At 41.5% G+C, this 27,999-nt stretch overlaps 2 protein-coding genes across 2 annotated transcripts in view; one reads left to right on the top strand and one right to left on the bottom strand.

Annotated features, from left to right (window-relative positions):
* Positions 1 to 27,999, top strand: part of LOC132591998 (uncharacterized) — a 452,388-nt gene that overhangs the window by 188,982 nt on the left and 235,407 nt on the right. The window lies entirely within an intron of this gene.
* On the bottom strand, positions 296 to 27,605 carry EHD4 (EH domain containing 4). The gene is made up of 6 exons (XM_060273623.2): positions 25,968 to 27,605; positions 16,540 to 16,716; positions 11,822 to 11,919; positions 9,995 to 10,407; positions 6,396 to 6,560; positions 296 to 4,087 (listed from the first exon to the last, which is right to left on the bottom strand). The coding sequence occupies exons 1-6, from the start codon at positions 26,198 to 26,200 to the stop codon at positions 3,551 to 3,553; spliced, it is 1,623 nt and encodes a 540-aa protein (XP_060129606.2). The 5' UTR covers positions 26,201 to 27,605; the 3' UTR covers positions 296 to 3,550.

Genomic DNA, 27,999 nt, shown 5'->3' with positions numbered 1-27,999 from the left:
GAGGTCTCAAGGTTTGAAAGAACCACTTTTTTAAGGTTTGAAAATATTATGTTTATGGTGTAAAATTTTGAAATCTTCCAATTTCCTGTCTATAATTTGGCAATAATATTTTTGAAACTTAAATCCAGAAAAGGTAAAATGCAATAATACCAAATTACCAAGTTCAGTACAGTACTGAGGTTGCAATGTATCAGCTCTAGAACTTTTATATAGGAAGTCCAACTCCTGCAATACTACCTTCTAACCACTGGAGAGCAGCCCTTCCCAGGAATAGACAAATGAATAAACCAACCACAAGTATGCAATTAACTTTATTAAACAGCGAATTTTATTTCCCAGAACTGTTACACACAAAAAGGAGAAATCTTATAAACATATACAAAAATATATTACAGCGTCTGTAATGATTCGTGCAGATAATCAAAGTGCAACACCAATTAATTTAAACTCTTGGGGAGAAAATTAATATTTGTACCAAGAGCTTTGTTATTTGAACCTTAGCAAACAAAAAGCAATAATATATATTCTCTCGATGACACTTGAAACATTTCACAGTAATATAAGGATTGGGCAATCATTGTTATTTTTTTTTAAGTGACCTGATTTTGGATCTATAAATATGTAAGAATATGTAAGCCACATGAAGAATCTCACTGATAAAAACTTCAGGTTCTTGAAATAATAAGGATCACAGCCAAAACAAGCAAACAAGTTTCATTATTTGTGTGCCTTTACCTAAAACCGCAATTCTACCATTTTTAAAGTCACTCAAAAATTCTGACACTATAGTTGACAAAAAGAGGGTGTTTCGACTTAGCTGAGAACAAAATTGCAGCACATTTCAGTTACAAAACCTCTAAAATCACTGCAGGATAATAAATAACAGGGGAAATGATTTCATTGTGGGGAGAAACAAAGATTTGAGGAAATTGCACAAGAAAAGCAGATGCTTAGATAAATACTAACAACTGTTCTAGAGAAAGATAGTGCAGCAAGAGAGAGACACTTTTCTCCAGAACGTGAGGTCAATTAAATATGAGTGAAATTGGATTTCTTAGCTGTACGAGAAATAATATATTCTGCCTACATGTGATGTAACAGAAAATCTGATCTTGCAGTTTCTTTATCTGTTAGCATCCAGTGACTTCAGTTTTCTTTTGAAAAGATAATAAAGCATTGTCAAAGAGTGGTCTCGAAATAAACACACAGGGGCAGGTAAAGACTCAAGGTGCAACAAGAACATGAACAAACTTCTTCCTGAAGTCTGGCCTCTTGACTCATTTGTCTTCTTTCCTTCCTCCCCCTCCCCATCACCCTCCCCATTCTTTCCTCTATCCCATCACAATCCTGGCCAAAAAAACCCACAACTATTTTGAAAACCATAAACCCCAGAAAGCAAGAAGAACACTGCTAGCCTATGCTACTTATCCTGAGTGATGTCTGTGTCTGTAAACAAAGAATACACACAAACCATAGTAACAGTAGGAATAGAGCTGTTAGTTTGTTAATTGATTTCTCACTGAACTATAGCATTAAAAGGATGCACTAAGAAGATGATTGCACCAGTCTTAAGTTTCTCAGCTACTATATAGGGATGCACTGATCTCCACATAACACATAAACTGTCAAGGGGTCTCCTGCTCTTCAAGCAGGTCCAAAGTTTAATCCCTGACAACTCAATTTAGAAAGATCTGAAGTTACTAGTTTGGGAAAGACCCTGGAGTGCCAGAATAGATAACAGTAGATAATACTAAGACAGATGGACCAGTAATGTGTCTAAGGCAGTTTCATATGAAGTCTGGAGATTCCTGGGTGACATCATTTGTTGCTCAGACTGAGTCCGCAAGTGATAGCATAAGTGATTAAATCAACGAATAGTACTTTGCTGATGCAACAGGAGAAACTGACTCATTTGCTCTGTTTTTCATGAAAGGACACCTACAGGCCTTTTGGTTAGACTACTGTAGCCCTCCCTCGATGCATTCACTGTACAGGTTTCATGCCACAAGCCAGTCATAATCTAGTGGTAGTCCATAAATGAAAGAAGTGAAAATAACACTTTGTAGGTTAGAATATACAGGGAGGTTTCCTGTGGATGTTAAAAATAAAGCCTTAGAATTATTAGATCAAACTACTTTAACCTGTGCAAACTATTATTATTAACTAATTTAAGTCACCTCACCCTCTATTGACACACACATATATATAATTGCAAATCAATGCAGTGATCAGAAGTGGCAATATTTGTATATAATGCACATTATTCTTTTTCTTAAAAAACCCCCAACCAACTACCAGGGGGTTCACAGTATTACAACAAAAATCAACTTGTGGAATTCACTTCCACAAGATGTGGCAAAGGCCTCTGTATTTGATAGCTTGAAAAATGCCTAAGATAAATAGAGACTATTTCTATCTAGTAGGCATGATGCTAAAAAAGGATCTCCATGTTTAGTAATAGTACACCTCCAACTAGCAGATGTGAAGGTAAACAATGCGGAGACTATTGCCTTCATGTCCTGACACTGAGTTCCACTGTTGGACCCTTGGTCTGATCCTGCAGGGCTCTTCATATATATTCTACTTATACAGAGACAACAGTGATAACCTCTACAGTAGCTAAAGAGCTGTAAGATTTTAAAAATCTCTCTCTCTATATATATAAAACTTTCAAATATAGTAATTTGTTGATTTTCTAAATACAATTACATATTCTCACGAAAGCTCTTTCCATGCATACGTTCCCCTTTTCTCCTTCCCCAAACAAATATGAGTTTGTAAAGAAGTCTGCTCCAAGGCAGGTTTTTAATTTTTGGCTAAAACAAAAAAACTGAACTGAAGCGCATTCTTACGATCTCTAAATGGAATTGCAGAAGGTGGATTTTCTTTTCAAGTATCATTAGTCAACAAATTCCTGCCTCCTGGATGTGTAAAATGTTAGATTTCCTTTTGAAGAATAAAGGTAGTTCTGCACTGTATTATCAAAGTATTGTTTAGCATATAGCGGCAACTGTTTTTACACCTGCTCAATCCCAGTTTAGTATTTTGATTGTAAACACAGTGGGAAAAAATGTCAAAAACCTTACCCACAAAAACCAGAAGGTAATTTTCAAAGGCACTTGTAAGAAACACTCCCCCCTGCTGTCCTTTTGCTGAGGGGCCTTCATAGCTTCATAACATAGCTTCATCCCTGTGCTATGTTGCTAGTTCCTGTAATGTGTACGGAATGTAGCATCTAACTGAGGGCCACTTCAAATGCCAGAAAGCATGTTGAGCCTGCCATGACACATGCCATGATTATACACGTGTTTATTTTACAAGATATACATGTTGCACAAATGCACATAGGAGAAAACTGCCACTAAGCATCACTCCACATGAGGTACATGATAGCTTCTGTGCTTTTTCGTGTGCAAATGGTATCCGTATAGGACAGATTCAATGTTAGAAGTGGCCCTAAAATGCTTGACAAGAACCCTACCTTCAAGTGTGTTATACAATCTTTAACTGTAACAGGTACTGAACTTTTAACATTTTTAGAATGCGGTTATCACTGTGCCCCACGCAAAGGTTTTCTATGTGATGGAGGTACCAGATGGACAGGCAAGTTACTGGGGAGTTCATATCCCTCCAGTTTTATCTTGATAAGATGCTTTGCTAATGCAAATTCCTCCTCATCCAACATGCCATCGTTATCACAGTCAGCAAGCTTCCAGATTTTTCCCAGGACACTGTTGGGCAGTTTGGAGGTCAACATTTCCTTCTTTGCATTGGCCCCAGAGACTCTACCATTGACTGGCGAGAGTGTGTAAAAGATTTCATCATATACAGGCTTATCTTTGGCAACAATCCACTCCTCCTCACCAGCTCCTTCCTTGGCACCTTCCCCATAGCCCTGGTCAAATGGTCCTACTGTGGTGCCTTCAAATGCCCCACCTTGAACTTTCTGCGCAGGCGTGTTACGCTCTTCCTGGCTCACCAGAGTCATGAGGTAGGCAACTTTGTTTGCCAGCATATTATCTACAGCTTCAATCAGCTTTGGCTTCAGAGAATGGAATTTGGTGAAGTCGTATTTCTCCAACTGCTCCTGTGAAATGGAAAAAAAGAAATGATTGCATGTAAGAACACTGTTCCAACAATTCCTTGATAAAATTCTTTGCATCTGCCAAGCTTGAATAAGGAAGACTCCAGAACAAATGCTGCATGAAAGAAGCCTTCAATACGAATAGTTTAGGAAGTTGTGTACATGTTTATATTTACCCAGGCTGCACCATAGAAAAACAACACAAATATATAGTTCTGTGAAATGCTTTAGATAGAAGGAAGCCAAGGTACTTGAAGAGAAACAATGGAGTGTTGACAGTAAGACCGAGTACTTACAAACATTTACCCTGTACCAGCAAAGACACAGATATACGCTAATACTTATTCACATAGTGAACAGTTAAACTATGGAATTTGCTTGTGAAAGATGTGGAGATGGCAACAAACTTGGGAAGCTTTAAAAGGGAACTAGATAAATTCACAAAGGCTAAGGTTATGGTAAGGGCTGTTGTGTGGCTACTCTTGAGTAAAGACGCTAAAGTCTGCCCTGTCTTTAACAGGTTTATTGTGCATACGGTAGTATTTACAGTGCAGAGATGCCAAGAAACATGACCTTCTAGTCACTCGCAGAATCCAGGAGTGGATGTTTCCTGTTACTGTACGTGACCAGCATAAGAGCTTGGGCACCCCGAAATGCCGCCTCCCCTCCTTAGTACCACGCCTTAATTGGGGCACCAGAAGAGGTTGACCCATCCCTTCAGCCTGTTGACCTGGGTGGTGCAAGGGCTCTGTAACATTGCTGAGCCCTCTCTCCTCCATTCCCCTGACTTCCTCCTCCCCCTTGCCTGACTGGCTGCTGCTGCTCTCACTGCTCTCGCTGGGCGAGGTGCTGGTCAGCAGGAGAGGCGGAGGCTCCCTGTACGGAGGTCCCCTGACAGTTATCAATGGCTACTAGTCAGGATGGCCATCCATGGACTACTCCCAGAACCAAGACAATATGCCTCTAAATATTGTCCTGGGAATCATAAGCAGATAGTGCTATTATACTCATGCCTTCCTTGTAGGCTTCCCATATGCAGTTGATTGATCACTGTGAGTGCAGGAAATTGGGGCTAGATAGACCTTTGGTATGATCCAGCAGGGCTGTTCTTATATTCCACCCCTACTTATCTATTTACTTTACAAAAGAGGCTCTCTTGGGGTCTGACTGGGCTGTTTTTGCATAACAAAATCACCCTACATTGACGTTTCCAGGCAGTTCTGGCACAGTGGAATCATCTAGTGAAATTCACAGCTTGTCATAACACACATTTCAAATGGCTTCCAGTTTGTGGCCAAATTATGATCTGAAGAGGTGCCTGCATGTGAATCCAGAGAGAATCTTGCCACTCTGGGACAGCCTGCAAAAAATTCAGCTGACCACAATGCAGCCACAACAATGGCTGTGTAGTTAGCCTCAATTACTGGATATTCTTAAAGATACACCTTTTTGTGTTTGTTCATGGAGTGACAGTTTCAGTTAGCAACTCATTTCTCAATTGTCTTAGCTGTTCTCTGTTTCAGAAGGGTATTGAGCAACTTGAAGAGAAACAGAGATATGACTAACTTTCTGGTGACATTCTCATAATCTACATACCTTTCAACGCCAAACTTGGAAGTTCTGCCATAAGCCCCACCACCACCACCAAATGCAGCTGCAGAGGCTACAATTTCAAGTAGAAGACCAGTATGGGGAATGCGGATTTTGACCCCTTACCCTTTCAGTAGCTCTCTCCCCCAAAGTCCCCCAGGGAGGAGATACTGGTATATGCACCTACAGGGTTTTGATTTCCCCCTCTACCTCTTGAGATCCCAGAAAACACCAACACTGGAGCTGGGAGCTTTTAAAGCCTTCCCCCTCTTCCCTCTGCACAGAACTTCTGTTTCACATAAAGACACCACCACCCCAAGACTGATTTGTAAAGTAAAAAATCTCACTTCAAGGCAAAAAACTATATGCAACTCAGCATCATGTGTAGCTTGGCTCATGCACAGTCCAGGCTTATGAAACCTGAAACAGCAGCCATTTTTGAGCAATGCCTTATTAGTAATCCCACTGACGTGCCTTCTACATGGTCCTAATTTCGAGCCAGATTCAACTACGAGGTTACCCATTATCTGTGAGGATTTAAAAAAGGAGTAGGAGATAACTATGCATGACACCTTGAAAGGCAGGAAATAAATGTACTAAATAAACATATTAAGTGTCTGATTTCCTTACACTATAGATAAAGCTGTTGGTTTTTTTGGTAGAGTCTTTTTTTTATTATAAAGCTGTGATTGAAATAATTAGATCTGTTGAGGTACTGTACCTGCATTTTCTTGACTTCAGGGAAGTCGCCTGGTGAGATCTGGTACTGTTGCTGCAACTGCATATAAATCTCAGGTAACTTGTTGATCAGTTCTTTCTTCTTATTTTCTTTTCCAAATACCGAAGGCATTTCCTTCTTCAGGTGACTAATAATATAAGCATGTACCTAAAATAGAACAGCCAGCGATTCAAGTTAGCAGTGATTTTCATGCCTCCTACCTCACAACAGATGTGAACAAGAAAACCCTCAAGAGACACCAGTTTAATGTTTGTTGTATTGTACTAAATACATGAATTCTAAACATTCCATATAACTGACACACTCATTTTAGCTTTGCAAAAACTGCTCCCCATATCCAAAAGAAGAAAAAAAGGGATTATAACATTCTGTCTCTTGAAGAAAGAGGGGTGAAAGCGTTAGCAAGGAAAACTACTGAGATGTCACTTTGCAGCTTAGTGCAAATACAGGTGGCTGAGATGGCAGATAATGACTACGTTAAAGAAAGCTAGGGACTCCTTAAGGGAAAGCATATTATTTACTCATAAACTTTTATGAATTTAACCTATGTGGTCATCGTTGTCCCTCTCCAAAAATTACAAATCTATCAGTTAAAATGTCTGGTTTTGACATCTGGGGTTGCGGTGCTCATCTTGCTCTATAGGTCGAGCAGACAGCTTTCGGGTCATGTGGACAGCATGACTAAGCCGCTTCTGGTGAACCAGAGCAGTGCACAGAAATGCTGTTCACCTTCCCGCTGTAGCGGTACCTATTTATCTACTTGCACTTGACGTGCTTTCGAACTGCTAGGTGGGCAGGAGCTTGGACCGAGCAACGGGGGCATACTCCGTCGTGGGAATTCGAACCACTAACCTTCCGATTGGTAAGCCCTAGGCTCTGTGGTTTAGACCACAGCACCACCCGCGTTTCTCATATGCATTAGTATCCCTTAAAAACTGCCAACATGGTCAACTTTACTAGGGTCCCTAGTTTGGGAGGGGAACCCAACAAGTCATCTACCTCCCAACAAGTCATCAAGTTATTTGGACGTGTTTGTGTCTGCAGTACTTGGATTTTCTTCTTCTCAAGTTGTAATACAACCATTCCTTGAACAAGATGAAAGCCAAATACATTTGAGTACAGTGGTACCTCAGATTACACACACTTCAGATTACAAATGCTTCAGGTTACAAACTCTGCTAACCCAGAAATAGTACCTCAGGTTAAGAACTTTGCTTCAGGATGAGAACAGAAATCGTGCTCCAGCAGCGCGGCGGTAGCAGGAGGCCCCATTAGCTAAAGTGGTGCTTCAGGTTAAGAACAGTTTCAGGTTAAGAACGGACCTCCGGAACGAATTAAGTTCTTAACCAGAGGTACCACTGTATAGTCTAACCTTCCTACTTGTGCTTTCATTCCTTTCAAAGCCACACCATGAATGTCCCAACTGTCACTATTAACAATAAGACTAGAGTTTGAACCAGGGATTTGCTCAGAGAATATGAAGCAGACGTTTGGGGGCACAAATGACTTGAGAAAATTTAAACCCCACCTTTGGAAAGTATCACAGTCTGGGAATTTTGTAAAAAGAGCAGTCATTTAAACTTCTCAAAGCAAAACTACAGGTCAGGCCACAGTTTCTGTACCTTGTTACAGGTAGGTAGCCGTGTTGGTCTGCCGTCGAAACCAGATTAAAAATAAAATAGAAAAATTCCTTCCAGTAGCACTTTAGAGACCAACTAAGTTTGTCATTGGTATGCGCTTTCGTGTGCATGCACACTTCTTCAGATACACACTTCTTCTTGAGCTTATCCTATTCTTTGCCTAGCCATAGTTCAGCTTAGCAGGAGTTCCTTCTATTGGCCTTGTCTGTCCTCTACATAGCCCCTCCCAAGGCTTCAGAGGCCAGCCATTTTGCAGGAGAGCTTCAATGTGATAAGAGAGAATCATTGGACTTGATATATTTGATATACAGCAACCCAATATTGAATAAGACACAGGAACTTAAGTTTGCATCTCTCTCTCCCTCTTATAAATGTTGCACTGCCCCAAAAATCTTTAAGGACATTCATTTATAAACACTAATCTTGGTTTATGCATTCAGCATATAAAGGGCCATTAACGATTAACCTTTTAGGGGTGTACATGTTACTATAACCAAGCTGAGAACTACCTATGACATCAATTTTGTAGACGCTTGTGCAATACTATATGAAACATGTCAAGAAACATACCTTCTATAAATCCCTTACATAACAGAGTGGGGGGGGGGTTTACACTGGCAAAAGATAATTTAAGTCATTCAGTTTGCTATGGTGTGCATATACTTTTACAGCAAATTTTAGTGGATTATAAGTAACAATGATATAATGACAAGATTTTGATGCAAGGAGTATGGGAAGTCAAATGCTGAATTCCTTCAATAGTATTTCCCCGTCTCATTTAACCCATTACATTTCTTCAAACCCCCCATTGCGCTTTTACAGATAAGGTTTTCAGCCTTCAAAGCATTTAAATATGACCTATCACATTGCGCACAAGGAATACCAGAGCGGTTGATAAGACTCTGAAGTTGATAGGAAGCTGACAACTGACTTACTCAATTATTCTAACATGATATGAATTTCAAGAGTATGCTTAGGAGGGGAAGGCAGCATCAAAATGAGAACCTACATAATGCTTTTGCTTTCCTCTAAAAGAAAACAAACACCCACAAGAAGAAGAAGAAGAATGTGGTGCTCTAAAAGAACCGCTGTATTGATTGGAATCCATTTAAACTAATTTATTTCAAACTTCCTTTTCGACTCAGTTTGCCGCTTAGACAATTAACTGTTTGGCTTAGATTCTATGTTAAGTTAGGAAGTTCAAGGAAGCAAAGTTTCACCTCTTATCCACGCACCCTTGCAGATAGCTACAACACCCCTTCAAGCCCCACAAGAGCATTGTCCAAAATTGGACTTTGATCCTAAGATAAGGATGTTTATAAAAGGAATGTTTCCCATGCCCTCACCACCACCCCATCCCAGATTGTTCAGGAGGGTCCCAGAGTCTCTGGATGAGCTTTTGAGGGGCTGATGGTGATTGGAGGAAGGAGGATAGGTTGAGAAACTGCCCTTTCCTTTCACAGCTGTTGCATACTAGATCAGAAGTTTCACTGGGTGTCCACTAAAATTTCCAATATGTCTTTCCTGCTAAACCACTACCAGTTCAGACTCCACAAATGGTTAGGATTCTTTGCCCCAGTGTGCATAACTTTATAGTTGCTTAAACTGAAACAGCATTTGCCATTTCAATGTTCATTCACCCAATTTGGAGAGATCTTTTGGAGTTCCCTGCAATCCTTTTTTGAATCCCAAGCTGAAAAATATGTTGTCATCACCAATCATTTATGAACAAGTTAAGGACCACAGGTCCCTGTTGGTCTGGGAAGTTTCCTTTCCTCCCCTAAAAGTAAAACAATAATGATCTTGATTTAATACTGTCAACTCAACTCACTTTACAGATACTGTCCACTGCTGCACAGAAAGTGGAGAAGAAAAGATAACAAAAAAGGCACTTCTCCAAGAAGTGCTCAAGGAAAGCCAAGCTTTATCCCACAATTTTACCTTTGCAAGCCGTGATCTCTTGATAAGGTCATTCAGTTTTCTCACTGTTGCCTTTTGTGGTAGGTTCTGGATGTCCTGGAACAGATCTTGTGCTTCCACCTCAAACAGCTTTCGGTTCTCTGAGTTTTGCAGGGGCTGAGACCAAAAAGAGCCAATGTAGACACGTAAAACTTCTGGAGTATTAATCACTTTCCCCAAAGACCACATGAGTGCTCCATAGACTCTCATTAACTGCTGGGTGTCTACTTGGTCAGCCTTATTCAACACAACCCGGATCTTGTCATCCTGACCCCGGAACGCTTTGATTGCTTCTGAGAACTCGTCAGAAATATCAAGTTTGTGGGCATCAAATAAGAGGATGATACGATCAACACGCTCAGCAAACCACTGCAGAACCTGACAGAAGTCATAACCTGAAAGAGAAAGGGGAGAAAGAGAGGGGGTGTGTAAAATTTGACATTGCTTAGAGTTATTTAGAAGTGATTTTAATTTTCTAACACAGGTACTTTGAGAAGAGTCCGGACATAATTTTACAATGCTTGGGAAAACAGCGAGTTCAGATGTTGCATTGGGGGCAAACTCAAGATACCTTAGATACATTCAGTGAGACTGCTTGCAGGTTCATGCTAGCTTTGGTGATGCAAATGGTATTTTAAATCACAAAATGTAGAACTTTTATCTGACAGAAATTCTGTCATCAGTTATTACAGAATTTCAAAGTAATATTTAATCATGCACCTAGTTCTCCTATTGTTTTTAAGTTAATTAAGAAACAGACCTTCTAAAACATACGAGAGAGAGAGAGAGAGAGAGAGAGAGAGAGAGAGAGAGAGAGAGAGAGAGAGAGAATTAGAGAACCCTAGATTAGGAGATTTCCTGACAGATGGAGAGGTGGAGAGGTTATATGATATCACAGGCAAATCAGATATCAGTCAAGAAGAGGAAATGGTTGGAAGAAGATAACTATGTAAGTAGTAAGCTCAAGGAAAGCAGTTGGGTGGTCTTTAAAATAAACATTTTCATTTTGGAAAGCAAAATGAGGCTTCTCTCTCTCTCTCTCTGTGTGTGTGTGTGTGTGTGTGTGTGAAAGAGAGAGAGAGAGAGAGAGAGAGAGAGAGAGAGAGAGAGAGAGAGAGAGAACACTGATCTAACCAGTAAAATAGTGAAACTTCCCCACAGAGTTGACATCTAAGAGCTCGCTTACATTTAACAAACCAACAAATTCTGCTTCTGTTTTGAAATTATTATCATCCTCCAGCCTAGCATTTAAAATTTTAAAAGATGATGCTGTTAAGGTGCTACACCCAATATGCCAGCAAGTTTGGAAAACTCAGCAATGGCCAGAAGATTGGAGAAGATCAGTCTACATCCCAATTCCAAAGAAGGGCAGTGCCAAAGAATGCTCCAACTACTGCACAATTGCACTCATTTCACACGCTAGCAAGGTTATGCTTAAAATTCTACAAGGCAGGCTTAGGCAGTATGTGGACCAAGAACTCCCAGATGTGCAAGCTGGATTTCGAAGGGGCAGAGGAACCAGAGACTTGTTTTAAACTAATCTATTCAGCAGACATTAGTTTAAAACAAGGCACCAGAGACTTCCAGGAATGTTACTGGACTATGTTGTCGCCAAGAATGACAGAGCAAGCACTCAAGAGATTATCTGGATTAGCCTGTACAGGAAAACAGGTCACTAGTCCCTGCAATTATTTTTCTGCACTACTTATTTAATTAAGAACCTGATGTTGTTTTGTTTGTTGTCACTCTGGGACAGGGAAAGGGTGGGACATACATTTTACCATAGGTAAAACAAAGTAACAAGCTCACCTCTGCGTAATCGCTGTTTCTCTCCTGAAAGAATGCCAGGGCTGTCTATGATGCTGATGCTCTTCAGAACCTGATTGGGCAACTGAGCACACATGAACCTACAGAGAAAAACAAAAGGGCCCAGTTATTTTAATATTAGCTTTCAGACCTCTAGGAAAAGCAAGAAAACCCTTTTCTGTATCTGAACAACAAATAAGGGACCCCCCTAAGTATATCAGATAACATTTCTCTTAGACGAAGTTTATAATTTTATATATATACACCTGCTTCTTGGGAGAAAAGCAATGACAAACCTAGACAGCATCTTAAAAAGCAGAGACATCACCTTGCTGACAAAGGTCCGTACAGTATAGTTAAAGCTATGGTTTTCCCAGTAGTGATGTATGGAAGTGAGAGCTGGACCATAAAGAAGGCTGATCGCCAAAGAATTGAGGCTTTTGAATTATGGTGCTGGAGGAGACTCTTGAGAGTCCTATGGACTGCAAGAAGATCAAACCTATCCATTCTTAAGGAAATCAGCCCTAAGTGCTCACTGGAAGGACAGATCCTGAAGCTGAGGCTCCAATACTTTGGCCACCTCGTGAGAAGAGAAGACTCCCTGGAAAAGACCCTGATGTTGGGAAAGATGGAGGGCACAATGAGAAGGGGACGGCAGAGGATGAGATGGTTGGACAGTGTTCTCGAAGCTACGAGCATGAGTTTGAACAAACTGCGGGAGGCAGTGGAAGACAGGAGTGCCTGGTGTGCTCTGGTCCATGGGGTCACGAAGAGTTGGACACGACTAAACAACAACAATAAGTTATATATGTTTATGGATATATGCAGAGAAAGAAACCACTTTGAAAGTTAAAGGAATGCAAGAGGGGGTTGTGGAGTCAGGTGGACTAGCACCTCCCCTTCAGCCATACATGTGAGAAAGGGCCCTTTCATGTAGGGTTGCCATATTTCTAAAAGTACAATTCCAAGAGCGAATATCCTGAGATCCCCCCTCACATGGAAATTCTCTACCATGCATACATTGGGAAATGCAAGGGGCACTTCTCATGTTCATTGAATGCATGGCTGGGTGTATCCCTTCTTACCATCCTACTACCTTGCAATATGCGAGCGGTGTTATTCTAAACTACCTTCCTGCCATCCAAAAAGAAGAAAAGCCTTGCTGTATTATAGACATTCTCTTCTCTGTGATCAATGGGTGTACAAGTGATCAGTTGTCAAGACTGACTTGTTTCTTTCCTGAGAACATTATCTCAATACATACAGGATTTCCTATCAAAGCACCCTTGTACAAAAACAAAACTTATGTAGTTTTAGGAAGAGCCATGCCGCATAGAGAATAATAATAAGACAAGAGGTGGCAGTTTTTGCAAACCCTCCTCCTCCTTGCAGCTCTCAATGATACTCACCCCACAAATCTGTTCTGGGGGATTGGCTGGCCCTTAAGAACAGATTTTGTGGCATGCTCCAGGCTGCAGGGGGGAGGAAGACATGGCAAAAATCTCTCACCCTCCTCTACTGTTAGCATGCACCTCTCACTGCATCTAAAGTTGGATGCAGTCACTGATGTTTTGTATGATTTGGGCTGCAGATTTTTTTAAAATCAGATCTCTCTCTCTCTCTCTCTCTTTTAAAGAGAGCTTTAAAACCAGATTTAAGATTGAACTGGGGAAAAAATATTTTACAACATATTCTAGAGAATGTAATTTTCCTCTTCCTGCACTTTCATATTTTCTGCAAAATCCTTTTGACTTAGTATTACTGGAAGCTAAAGAAGAAGCCAGTATTAGGAGAAGACTGAGCTCTTTTATTCCAGCTAAACAATGACACAATGTTTAAAATTTTCCGGAAGCCAAGCAATGAAGAAGTAGGAGCAAGTTTTACAAGAAAAACAAGAACTGCAGTGATATAAGGAGATAGCACTGTGCAATACAGCTAAGCTATTTATAGGAAAAGGGGTAAGGGCAGCAAAAAAGCAAAAAGTAGGAAAGACGTTATATAGCAGCATAAATGCAAGGTGTCTGAAGTTTTTAATATAGACTTATTAAAATTAGCATTCTACAAACCTTTTGCAAGTGAGAAGCAGCCCTGTGTAACAGTATGTTTAACAGCATCTATCTGATTAGAAAGAGCTAGGCAAGGTAGTTTGTTTCTATGTGCATTGGGAGAGAGGAAGAAACCCCACAGAGATTGTCTGAAAACAACCAAAGCTGAAGAGGGGTGTGAGTACACTTGGAGAACAGGATGCACCCCACCCTTTTCTTCCCTTTCCCACTGCTCATGCCACAAAAGCAGAACCAGAGTTTAGAAACTGGTTCCACATATGGGGGGTGCAGGTGGGGGTGCAATGGCGTGGGGTGGGGAAGTGACGCTAACAAAACTTAGCAGTGTTGCTTTGCTCCTGCCAGGGTAGCAGAATTGGAGCTTGTAGCTCTAACTCTGTTTACATGTCAAGTTTACATGAAGAAGTGTGCATGCACATGAAAGCTCATACCTATGACAAACATAGTTGGTCTCTAAGGTGCTACTGGAAGGATTTTTTATTTTGTTTTGTACATGTCAAGAGTGAGGGAGGTAAGGAAAGCATCTGCTTCACAGTAACACTTCATCATAAAGCTCTCTCAGTCTCTTACTTATGCTGCCAGAAACACACACACACACACACACACACACACACACACACACACACACACACACAAACAGGTAACCAATGAACCCCTTTAGGGCTCTCCTTGATCACTGGGTGGTGGTGGAAACCTGGAAAACATTATGAATTCATTGACATGCTGTGCCTGCTGATGACTATGGGCAAAACAGAGTAACATGGTACTAAAATGTAGCTTATCAGTCAAAACACCAATGCCCACAGAGAGCAGCCAAAGTTTATCAGATTAATGGGAAGAGAGTTTTTGGCAGTAAATTGAGAAACAGAGCTTATATTTATGTATTTAGACATTCAAACTTCCAGGGTGTCTTATCTGGAGCAGCTCAGGAATTTGGCAGGCTAGAAAGCAAATACCTACAAACCATGCGAAGCCTGAGTCATTGCTATGGGAGTTGGTCTAATATTTTCAAGGCACTTTCCATAGTGTGAAGCTTACCCACAGCCAAGAGAGAAGTAGTTTATGGCTCCCACCCCCAAATAATATTCTTCTTGGCTCATTTATTCATTTTTCAAAGGTTTTCATTTAGTATTTGGAAAGTTTTGAGTCATCATCCTTGAAGGTCTTCCAAACTTTTCCAGAAATCATTACTCAGAAGCTGTTTCAGCCACTTAAATGGGTGCATTCAGAACTTACAAGGGGTACTGCAAATAGAGCAGAGTAACAACAGAATGACAACTACTAATACGGTACAGATATAATGTGGAGGAGTCTTGCCCTAGTTACATCAGAGGAGTGCCCATTAAAGAAACCTAAGCACTAATATCGTTTGCATTTGGTACCCCTTAAATATTGTTCTTGAAAGTACTACATGGGGCTAGATAAAACTGCAATTCTTATTTACACTTAGAAGCGTCATTGTTTTCTGAAAAACCCACACATTAATTTCAACATGCACCCAAACTTTGTGTTGGTCTTTACTCAGTGCTCTAAGGCAGTGCTGGAGAACCCCCAGCCAGCAGGCCTAATCAGGTCTGAGATGAGTCCCAATCTGGTCTTGTGAAGCCTTTTGCCACAACTATGTCTGCCTGCCCCACCCCTGACATCATATGCTGGTCCCACCCACCTGTCAAAGTTGATCCATAGGTGGGCAAGAAGGCAAATCTAATAAAAAAAAAAGTAGTATAAACACTGACAACTGGGAAACACTGGCCTGCGAGCGCTCCAGTTGGAGAACAGCCTTTACCAAAGGTGTCATGGGCTTTGAAGACACTCAAACTCAGGATGCAAGGGAGAAATGTGCTAAGAGGAATGCATGCTTGGCAAATGCACACCGTGATCAACTCCCACCCGGAAACCAATGCTCCCACTGTGGAAAAATTTGCGGATCCAGAATTGGCCTCCACAGTCACTTACAGACTCATTGTTAAAACTGTGTTTATGGAAAACAATCTGACTTGGCTACAAATGATCGCCGAAGAAGAAGGAGGAAGGAATTAAGAATCCAGGCTGTCGTATGGATCCAGTTTTCCACCCCTGCTCTATAAGGACATTCATTTTGTGAGCTTTTGCTTTAAAAGCATTAATATTAGATGTGCATAACAATTCTAATAATGTAATTTAGTCTAGCAGAAAGAAGTTTTCTTTAAAAAAACAACAACTATTTTGAGCACTTATTTTTCTATATTTCCCATGGGGGTAGGAGACAAATGAAAAGAAAAATGGTGAAGGAATAAATATACAATATCCAGCCGCATCTCTCCCATTGACACACACCTGCCATTATTTTAATCAAAACTAAGGAATGTAGACATATTCTACTCCCAAGATAGCAAACAGCAGGGAAAATCTGATCAATGGAAGAGGACTGGGCACATATTTAAGATCATGCCCAATAAATTGTAATGTCTGGACTTTCTTGTTTTTAAAAACATTGAATTCAATACTTTGAGGGAGGAGAAAGCTTCACAGCTGTAGCCAACAAGCAACCCTACAATGAATGCCTACAGTACCCCAGCACTCCATCTTGGGAGTATTCATTGAGTGCAATTCAACCCCAAGAACAAAACAAGTCTGCATGCAGCATCAAGAATTGTTCTCCCACCCACCATTACTTACCTATTCAAGAATGCATTTCCAAAACGGCTGAGTTTGCGAAATGGCTTTTTAGGGTCTACTACAAGAGCATTCCCTGGAATACTCCCTTCAGTGTCTCCATGCATGACAGCAATGAAGGAATCTGTAGTTGGTTCTGGACCAATCCTCATTCCTGGAAAATCCTCTTCCAACAGATACCTGTGGAATGGGAAATAAGAATACAAAAATTGAAACAATCAACAAACTGAGACACAAAACATGAAGGGCAACCCTTCTAACAGTAAGTAGGGAGATCAATAGCCAACTCTCCCTGAATGGGGATTTCTACAAATGTTACCATCACTGAGTCACCCACTGTATTTCCACTTCTGTCTGCTGCAAGCTTGTAACTTCACCATTATCTGCAAATAAAATCTAAGGAAGTGTACGGAAGAAGAAAAAGGTTGGGCTCTACAGCTAGATGAAAGAGATTTGGTTAGTTAAGTGGTTGATCAAATTTTTGTAAAAGAATGGTTATGTATAAGAACAAAAGAGCCAACAACCCTTTAATCAATCGGAAAATTCGGCTGATTACAGAAACAAGTTAATTAACTATTACTAATATGAACTAAGTCATTGTGTGAATGAAACTTACACTCGTGCAATAGAACTTCCTTTTCTACCCTCACATGCAATGCACACACCCCATCTTCTCTGGGGGCACCCACATCCCTCTGGAGAAGATTTGGGGTGACATTTGAAGGGTGGAGAGAGAGGGGAAGTTCCTTTGCTCAAGTAAAAGTTTGTTTTTCCTTTTTTCGCAAAGTTGTTCCACCCACACAATAACTACCGGTAAGTTGGATTTAACTCGATGATATTCTTCTATCTCATATAAATACTATGTAATATTTCTGTAAATGTAAGCAATTTACTGAGCAAGTTCTTCTCTTGGATTTTATCCTGAAAGTAGCAGAATCAGGCAATTGTGCCAAGCAGGTTGCAGATCAATTCTTCAAACACCAGCAGATTAAACTAATTTTTTAACCTTCATGCAAGTCAATCAATATACCCTTCTTCCCGTTCACCTGAGTACCAGACCAAGTCTTAATCTCCTATGGTCTTTTCTAATCTTAGATTACGCAATATGTAATAACAATTTTTTTAAAAAAAAGAAGTGGAGATATTTATTTCCTATTATGCCATGTTTGCTCTTGAGTGCTGCAGAGTTAGGGAACAAACCACTCTTACTTCTGCCTTTGCTAAGAAGTGAAAGTATAGTGAAATATTTAAAGCTCGGCTTTCACCTGCATAGTAGCATTTTTGCCTTATGGAGCATTTGATCATGGCCAACTAATAGGCAGACAAATAGCAATATTGGACTAGTCAGTTGCCTAGGTTGCCAGCCCTAAAGAGAAAACATGTAAAAATCACTACAGTATGTTTGTTCAGTGTTTCCCTGAATGATATAATTCACTTATTTTAGTAACATAAATGAAAAATTAACAGATCTTGACAGCCACAATAAAAGCTAGATGAATTCAATTATAGCTGGCATGCCAAGCAGCATTGTTTGCAATCTGCTCTCAAATAAACCACATGACAATTATTTTTTCACTACCCATATCCATAAACAATTACCTAGCAACATTTTATTGGGTTATCCATTTCCTGCTGTACACAGGGGGGAAATAAAGGCAGTATAGAAGATATGAGGAATTCTTTATTGTTGTAGGACAGAAATTCTATATTTCTGTTGTACACTGTCAATAAAAGAAAAGCTTCAGCTCCTTGTAACTGTGCTCTATTCACTTTGTTCTTGTTTTTAAAAAGCAGTCCACCCTCCCTGCTACATTTAGGCAACCATACTGCAATCAGTTTCACATGCTATCTGTGCTAATAGGGAATTCACTAAGACGTCAGCTCTGGGTGCTATAGCAACAAGCCAAATTCAAATATTGGGAAAGGGAATTAATATTTAATTTCAAGTATCGTGGCACATCATGGTGCAGCCATATTTAAAACACTCTGAAGAGTTCTGGTCAACCAATTTCTAAGAGACATGGTACAGAAAAAGGCAACTATAACGATTTAGGGGTTGGAGCCTGTGTTGTGTAGTGCTCAGTGTTCTATTCTACAATATGTCAGGCTAGGTAGGGCCTGGGAGACCAGGGTTCAAATCCTCACTCAGCCATGAACGTCACTGGGTGACCTTGGGGTCAGTCACTGTCTCTTAGCCTACCTCACAGGTTTGCTGTGAGAATAATATGGGGTGGGAGGGAGGGAGAACCATTTATGCCATTTTGAGGTCCTTGGAAGAAAGGTGGGATATAATAAATAATAAATAATAAATCTTCCCTGTAGAAGAAGACTGAGCAAGACAGGTGTTTTTCATTTACAAAAATATATATAGATAAAATATAGATAAATATGTACATGGTTAGGAATGATATATTTGGAATGGATACAGAATATGAAACACTTCCTTCATTACACCTCATGTAAGTACTTTATGGGATTAATTAACCACCACATGGGCATGATGAACATTAGTATGTGTGTGTGTGTGTGTGTGTGTGTGTGTGTGTGTGTGTGTGTGTGTGTGTGTATATATATATATATATATATAATTATTAAACGTTTAGGATATAATATATAAAACGTTTAGGATAAACCAAGGGATACCAAACAAAAACATCATTGACTCGAAACAGTTGATCTCTCACTCGTAATGTATGAACAGTTCTGCCACCTGTGTACTTCCCAAGGTATATGACTATGCTAGACAAGATAGACCTGTGCTCTGATACAGCATTTCAGGTGGCAATCCTAAACACATTTAATAGCATTTAACTCAGCAGGACTTACTCCCAAGTAAATATGCACAGGACTGCACTGTTACTAACTTGAATTAAATTGCTCCATGTCAGAGGTTTGCAAACCTAGTGCCTTAACACAGTGTTTCTCAACCAGTGTGCCTCCAGATGTTTTGGGACTACAACTCCCATCATCCCTAGCTAGCAAGACCAGTGGTCAGGAATGATGGGAGTTGTAGTCCCAAAACATCTGGAGGCACACTGGTTGAGAAACACTGCCTTAACAAGTACACACACACACATATATATTACCACCTTCCTTCTCAACTTGCAAATTGCTATTTTTTTTTTAAAAAAAGGAGCCAGAGTACAATAAAAGCGGACAAAAGTGAATTTCCCTCACTTCACTCTGTTATATTATTAACACAGGAAAAGGATTTATGTGGCCAGTAGGTATCAGGGGAGCAAAAGTTCGAAGGCATAGAGTGATATACAGGAAGGCTATTTTAAGATAGTCTGCAAAATGTAGAGTAGTTCACACAACAGACATCCTGAAGATATTTGAAGATTGATTCTTTGTCTTCTGCTCACATTTCATTCCCACCCCCATCCTCTTTCAGTTCAACGGAGTCAAATTTTCCTGAAGCCCAGTTCAATTTGAGCTTCAAACAAGAGCAGTGCTAAGAGTTATCCTTGAGTCCCTGCTGTGGTAATCACAGAAGTCCTTTTCAAACTCCACTCCAGGGAATGTTAGGGTAAGCTCATCAGGGAATCCACAGTGGGAAGAATCTGTAATGCCAGACAAGCCTTCCTGCACTTGTTCAGTCGCAGCAGAGGGTATGGTGTATCCCAGGCGGAATGTTAGTTCACACAGGACAATGATGAGGCCCAGTTAAGCCCAACCAGTGCTCCACCTAAGTCAACCATGGAATGCCTACTCCTAGGTAAAGGTAAAGGGACCCCTGACCATTAGGTCCAGTCGTGACAGACTCTGGGGTTGCGGCGCTCATCTCGCTTTATTGGCCGAGGGAGCCGGCGTGCAGCTTCCGGGTCATGTGGCCAGCATGACAAAGCCTCTTCTGGCGAACCAGAACAGTGCACAAAAATGGTGCTTACCTTCCTGCCGGAGCGGTACCTATTTATCTACTTCCACTTTGACGTGCTTTTGAATTGCTAGGTTGGCAGGAGCAGAGACCGAGCAACAGGAGCTCACCCCGTCGCGGGGATTCGAACCGCCGACCTTCTGATCGGCAAGCCCTAGTCTCTGTGGTTTAACCCACAGCGCCACCCACGTCCTTCTGCCTACTCATAGAAAGTCATAAAAGGGCAAGTGAAAGGAGGCACATAGACTGCTGTAAAAGAGGAAGGGAGGGAAGTGGGGGTGGGGAAAAGATGTGGGGATGGGGGTAACTTGGTGATAATTAGGAGGGGAAGGAGAAGCTGAAGACAGAACCTTAGGAATAAAAAAGAAAGACAGCTGAAAAGACACCAGGAAGCAGAGGAAGAGCTGATTCAAGCAGTCATATTTTGTGTCATAAGCTTGTTTGAATGTGGTCAACATGGGCAAGAGAGCCAATAGACTGAAATGAACTTCTTACGGCTAGTTACAAACAATGTAATAAAAGGGCTTGAGGCTAACTTCATTTGTACTTTGGTTTATTCTAATTGTTAAATTATTGTTTGGGCTAACTCTTTTAAGCTATAAGAAATATTGCTCATATCCATTACACTCTAGAGAGGTTGCCAACCAGTCATCTTCCTATTCATAACTAAAAGCTGCACAATGAAAACATTTCTAATGCACAGAGGTTCCATGACAGACAGGCAGGCAGGCAGAGGTTCTGCAGCCCACTATGGAAAGGTGGGCTTCCCTAAAGGGAAAATATTTGAAAACAACCAGTCTGAAGCTTACTTGCGTCAGCAATATGAAAATGCTTCACTTGAACTGCTGGGCTTCTAGGAGGGGGGAGAGTTGAATGAAAACATAAATTGTTCTGATGGGCAGTGCAGAGCAACAGGGCCGATCTCTTTCCTCTGTTATGACCACTCCACCCTGAATTACCAGGCTAAAAACTATTTTTGACTTACAAGCAAAAAAGGGGGGGAAAGGAAAAGCAAATCCTGTGGTACTAATTTGCTGAAGAGTATAAATCCTGTTTGAAATAGAATGCATGACATTTGAAACCAGTAAGGAGGAATAGAAAGTGAGGAGGTTAAGGAGCACAAGAAATCTCAGCAGAAGTACAGCAAAATGTGTGCACTCTCTGTTCAGCCTCACAATCAGACTAAAAAGGTCAAAGAGAGAAAACTGTTTCATACTCATTCCTCCACATTTTACATACATGAAATCATGGAGGAAATATACCAGAAACTGGAAAGTGCATGCAACAAACTGGCAAATATTTATGTGATTATGCCTTCTGGTAGAAGCATAGCCACAATCAACCCACACACGTACTGTCTGGTTCACAAACTAACCTTTCTATACAATCTGGGAGTGAGGAGAGAAGAGGTGAGCAACTACAAGGGATATGGTATTTTTGGTGGTGGCATATCAGATTCTTAATCTCAGTTACCTGGCGCATAACCTGATGACCTTCAGGTGCCAGGTGAGAACAATTTTGTTTCTTCAGGCTTCTAATTGGCCATTAAAGAGTTTGCTGCTTCTGAACAATGCTTTTTCTTTCTTTTTCTTTTTTGAAGGCTGACTGGTTGTTCAATGCCTCACCTACATACAAACCATCTACCGGTAAGTCATTTCCCTGAGTTGACCATGAAAAAGTGAACAAATAAGAATGGTCAAAATACCCAAAAAGCATTTTTAGAAGAGAATAGAGCAGAGTGTCTAGCTTTTCCAGATATTCACATATCTCCTGTGGCACTAGATAGCTGAACAACTGTTAGTTTACAATAAAGACAAATTACATTGCACTTTTGTTTGATGTGAATATCTGTTAAAAAGAAAATACTTTATGAAAGAAATGTCTACTTGTTTGCAAACTAGTAAGGCAAATTGGAATTCTATATAATTCAAAAATGTCTTACAAGCAAATTGTTATTAGAAGTAATTGGTCAAAATCTTATTCCATTAATGCCTTTGCAATAATTTAAAGTGAACATTTCAGACAAGTTACAAGTCTGAGCAGTGTGTTGATAAATGAAAGAAGAATGCAACTAAGTAATGCTTATACTGTATACAATATATAATGTATACCATAATTATAATGCATATACAATGTAATGTGTAACATATACAAATTGTTCAGTTGTGTTTTTCCTGTACAAGTAAAAAGGAAGGAAGGGAATTTCCCAGAAATAAAATTATTTGTTCTACATGAATGTTTAGTTCTGTCTGTTAAATAACCTAGTTATTAGGGTTTTGAATTAAAATTTGATATTCGTTTTGAAGCTGTCTAGGCAAACACTGAGGAAGAAAACACAAAAGAATCATCTTTGTGGTCTGAAGTCAGGAAAGTGTTTACTGCAAGTGTACTGTACAACTTTGGAATGTAAAGAAATTAAAAGATGTGGTTTAAAGGACACTTTTAAAAAATCCTGTGTTACATAATTTCAGTCATCAATAATGTACACTCTTCTGCTCAGCAGTAGGCATTCCTTATTGTATCCATCACAACAGCACCTACAATCGCAAGGTCATTGTTCTCTTTAACCACCTCACTTTCCTTCAACATCATTACATCTAATTGCCCTTAGCTGTTGAAAGCAAAATTGAAGAGTTTTGTGGTACCTTAAAGCCTAACTAATTTATTATGGCATGACTAAAGTCCACGCCATTTGTTAGTAATGAATGTGCTATTGTCACAAGACAAAATACCAACACATCTTCTCCTCTGGAAGACATTTGCAAGTGGATTTTTTTTGCAAGTTGAAGGCCTATAAAAAACAAACTTCCTGGGATATTTACTTATGGGGTGTAACACTGACTTTGTGAAGGTAAATATTAAAGCTCAGGATAACTGGACAATGAGATGTCAGAAAGGTAAAATGATGAAAGGAGTACACTCTGAAGTACCAACCAAGGGATGAGAAGCCTCAAGCATGGGAACCAAATGTGGCCTTCCAGGTCTCTTTCTCTGGCCTCTGAGATTCTCCCTCACTGACCCTATTTCACACCCTTCCTGAGTGTATTTACCTGGCTGGAATATGTCTTTGAACTATGATAATGTTATCTTGCATTGGTTAGTACACACATTGGGGCTCTTTTTCAGCCAATGTGCAACCTTCCAGAGCTTGTAAAGCAGTTGGTGGGCAGGGCTAGAAGCAAAGCTGGAAGAGAAAACGTATCTGAATTTTACTTTTGTGCAGTAGACTAGTTTCCATGCACATGCACTGAAAAAGAGCCCTCACGTGTGTACTAACCAATGAGCTATGCAGGACTAAAGAAGAGGGGAATGTGTGCAGTGAATATTCACCACAGCAAAGGGAGAGCACTAACAGGATTCATATATATAGGAAAATTAGAGATTACACAGCACCAGCTGTTATAGAATATTTGGTATGCAAGCATCTGCGAAGTGTGACTAGTTTGCTTCCAGAATCCCTACATGTCATGACAAAAAGACAGCCCTGCTACGCAAACTGAATCAAAGTAAAGATCCAGTTAAGCGTAATACTGGGGGAAAAACAAAACACCACAATACATAATAGATGGCAAGGGAAGATGCCCAATTTGTGAGGAGGCACAGATTGGATTAAGTGTTTGTTAAGGCACGGGATGTATTGGATTAAGTACTGTACTGCCACTGTTTAACAATAAGAGCTAGTACAGCCCACATACTCTCAACCTTAACTCTTAGTCTGCAGAATGGGAACATTATCTTACAGGTTATTTGGAAAGACGAATTATACTTGGATTACAAAGCATTAAAAATATTAGTGGGCTGGCCTGTGCTGTTCACTCAGACAGATAGAATATGGTAGTTACCCAGCAAGACCCTAACAACAGAACAGACAGAACACTGAAGCTTATCCTAGTTCAACGCACTGCCCAAAAAGGAAGGCATATCCACACAGATACATTCGTCAACACATTCACAACAAGGCAGTGATGATGGGAGTGGAATGCCTCTCAAGTTCACCTATGTGCCCAGTTAGGCTGGCTGGGACAAACAAGAGAACCCATCACCATTCACTACTACAGACCCTTCTTTTGAAATTCACCAAACTTCCACATCTTATGGCCAGTTCGAGTATTTGCTATCATAGCTAACAGCATAGCATACATACATTGGGGTTTAGGACCCCACGCCTTCCAAATCATGACTGATCCAAGGATGTTATCATTGTTTACTGAATTTTCACCCTGCCCTTCCTTCCAAAGGAGCTCAGCAACCACTGGAGAGATTAAAAATACCACTATACTGTAAAACAAAAATGTATCTAAACACTTCCAAAATGTGGCAATATAAATACAAGCCCCATTCACAGGGTGCTTACTTTATTTCTCTCTGCTTTTATGACAGCGATGGATAACAGCAGGCACCCCCAAACTTTGGCCCTCCAGATGTTTTGGACTACAATTCCCATCTTCCCCAACCACTGGTCCTGTTAGCTAGGGATCATGGGAGTTGTAGGCCAAAACATCTGGAGGGCCGCAGTTTGGGGGTGCCTGGATAACAGTAATCAAGTGAACCACACAGCAAAGCATTTAGGTTTGATGAGGCCCTGAGCTACTGAAGGTAATGGGGTCCTTTATATGTCCATCTGTCCTGTCAACAACAAATTGTCACTGTTCTTTGTGTTGAATATAAGCTATATGGTAATTCATGGACCTAATAGGTATCTAAAGCTATTTGCACATAACAAAATATGTATTTTATCAAAGTAATTGTTTTTTATCTTATATTTTGGAAAGGTACATCCAGGTTTTTTTCCTTTAAATTTTTTGGGTCCCCCAAGAGCGTGGGGCCCTAAGCTATAGCTTGTTTTGCTGATACGTAAATCCGGCACTGAGCAAAGGAACAAAAAACATACACCCTACAACCCAAACTTGCCAATCATTTTTTGGAATTTATAGGCAAGGTGCAATGGTTCAACTAGGCCCAGGTTTAAATTCCTGCTCGATCACGAAATCCTCTCAAGTTTCCTTGGGCTAGTCACCTCCTTTCATCATAACCTACTTTACAGGGTTGTTGTGAGGACAGGTGGCAAAGGCCATCTTTAGCTCTTTGGAGGAAAGAGAGGCTATAAATATAAACGCCAATACATATAACAAACTTTGGCAGGTCACTTATTCAAATGACTGTGGGGCAATTACCTGGAAGTTAGTCATATTTTAGTTACTTGTTCAGAAATGACAAGAGGCTTGCCTCACCCCTCCTGCACTTCCAAAGGCAGGTCAAGGAGACAAGGAGCAGCTTAAAGATTTCCCCCTTGTGGTTGCAGGTACAGGAGCCCAGCAAAGGGATGTGGCAGACCTTATAAGAAGACCTCCATGTGTACACACACACATCCATCAAATGTGTGTATCACAGTTAGACTAATAACAACAAGAAGGAGGAGGAGGAGGAGAAGAGGAAGAAGGCGCCTGGGGCTTAACAGGAGAGATGGGCGATTTCGGGCCAGAAGGGAGACGTGCGCGCCTGAGGTGAGGCCGGGAGGCGTTTCCCCCCAGGAGGCGAGCGCGCGCGGACCTACCGGATGAAAGTGGTCTTTCCGGTGCTGTACTGGCCCACGAGGAGCACCATGGGCTTGTTGTCGAAGTCGGCGGGCTCCAGCGCGGGCGAGTGGAACTCGTGGAAGTGGTACTGCTCCTCCAGCGGCAGCAGCTTCTTCGCGTACAGCTCCTTTAGGCCGCCCGTCACCGTCTCCACCACGTCCTCGCCTTCCCCGGGCCGGTGGCGCCCGCCTTGCTTCAGCCAGCTGAACATCTCGACCGCCTCTCGCAGCAGCAGCAGCAGCAGTAATGGGACGCAGCCGCCGTCGGCCCCCCTCGCTCGCCTGGCCGCTGCCCGCACTGGAAGGCCGAGCCGGCAGACGGCGAGCCCCGCCCTTCCTCTCCACTTCCGTGCCTTCCGCCCTCGCTCTGCGCCGGCCTCTCTGGGTCGGCGGGGCGGAGGCTGGAAGCACCTCAGACTCAGTTTTCTCCCGGTCACCCAACAGAGCTGCTTTCGAGGGGCGGGGCTTGGCTCCACGATATGGTGGGGTTACTATAGGGATCTTGCTCTCTTCCATGAGCGCAGTTCCCCTGCTGACTGGAAAGGAGAGGCGAGCAAACCAAGAGGTAGTTGCTCCTACAAGGAGCAGGTTCTTTCGGCGCTCCCTCTCTGGATGGCGTGGCAATCGGGGAAGGGGTCAAGGTGCCGTGCGTGGCTTCCCCCCCCCCATTTAATCCCCACTACAACCCTGTGAAGTAAGTTAAGCTGAGAGGCAGTGACTGGCCCCCAAGGTCAACCAGCGAGCTTCACGCTTGACTGGGGATTTGAACCCTGCTCTCCAGGGTCCTTGACCAACACACTAGCAATTCTCAGTGATGGTGACAAGGGGCAACTACTACTGCTTGCCTGTCTTCTCCATACTTTCCTGCTCTGGAAGGCTTTACTTGCTCGCTGTCTGCTTCTCCAGGTGAAGGCGACAATTGGGCTCCCTAAGCCCAGCCCCCCCCCCCACTGTGCCACCCAAAGGGAAGTGCACAGGTGACCCACTCGCTGGATCATCACCTTCACAAGCTCATCAAAAAAAAATGGGAAAGAGAAGAGATCCCAGCAGACCTTAGGGATGCCAAAATTATCGCTCTCTTTAAAAAAGGTGACAGAACTGATTGTGGAAACTATCGAGGCATCTCTCTATTAGCTGCGGCCAGCAAAATTCTTGCAAGGATCTTAGCATCTCTTAACAATATCCGAAGTGACCCTTCTTGAATCCCAAAATGGTTTTCGCCCTCCCAGGGGGACAGCGGACATGACACCGCTTGACAGCTTTAAGAAAAATGCGGAGCGCAAAACCAACCCCTGTATATGGCGTTTATTGACCTGACTAAGGCTTTTGACGCTGTAAATCATAATGCCCTGTGAACTGCCCTTCTGAAAATTGGCTGCCCAGATAAATTTGTAAACATCATTCAGCTCCTGCATGATAATATGACAGCAACAATCGCAGATAACAATGGCTCTCAAAGTGAACCATTCACAGTGAGATCAGGTGTTAAACAGAGTTGTGTTATTGTCCTAACTCTATTCATTATTTATATTGCCATGATCCTACACTTAAAAATGGAAAGCGTAATGCTGATGGTCAACAAAAGAGGTTTAAAGACTGTCTCAAGGCAAATCTTAAAAAAATGTAGTACAGTATAAACACTGACAACTGGGAAACACTGGCCTGTGAGCGCTCCAGTTGGAGAACAGCCTTTACCAAAGGTGTCACGGGCTTTGAAGACACTCGAACTCAGGACACAAGGGAGAAACGTGCTAAGAGGAAGGCACGCTTGGCAAGTCCACACCGTGGTCAACTCCTGCCTGGAAACCAATGTCCCCACTGTGGAAGGATGTGTGGATCCAGAATTGGCCTCCACAGTCACTTACGGACTCATTGTTAAAACCGTGTTTATGGAAGACAATCTTACTCGCCCACGAGTGATTGCCAAAGAAGAAGAAAGCACAGGTGAATGAGAGGTGGCAGCAGCTATAGTTTGCATGAGCAAACTTGGCCCACCTCGATGCCTGTGTGC

This window comes from Zootoca vivipara, chromosome 1, assembly GCF_965207765.1.
Source record: "Zootoca vivipara chromosome 1, rZooViv2.hap1.1, whole genome shotgun sequence".
Classification (NCBI taxonomy): domain Eukaryota; kingdom Metazoa; phylum Chordata; class Lepidosauria; order Squamata; family Lacertidae; genus Zootoca; species Zootoca vivipara.
The sequence above is the reverse complement of the archived record's forward strand: the minus strand, read 5'-3'. Positions and strand labels throughout refer to the sequence as shown.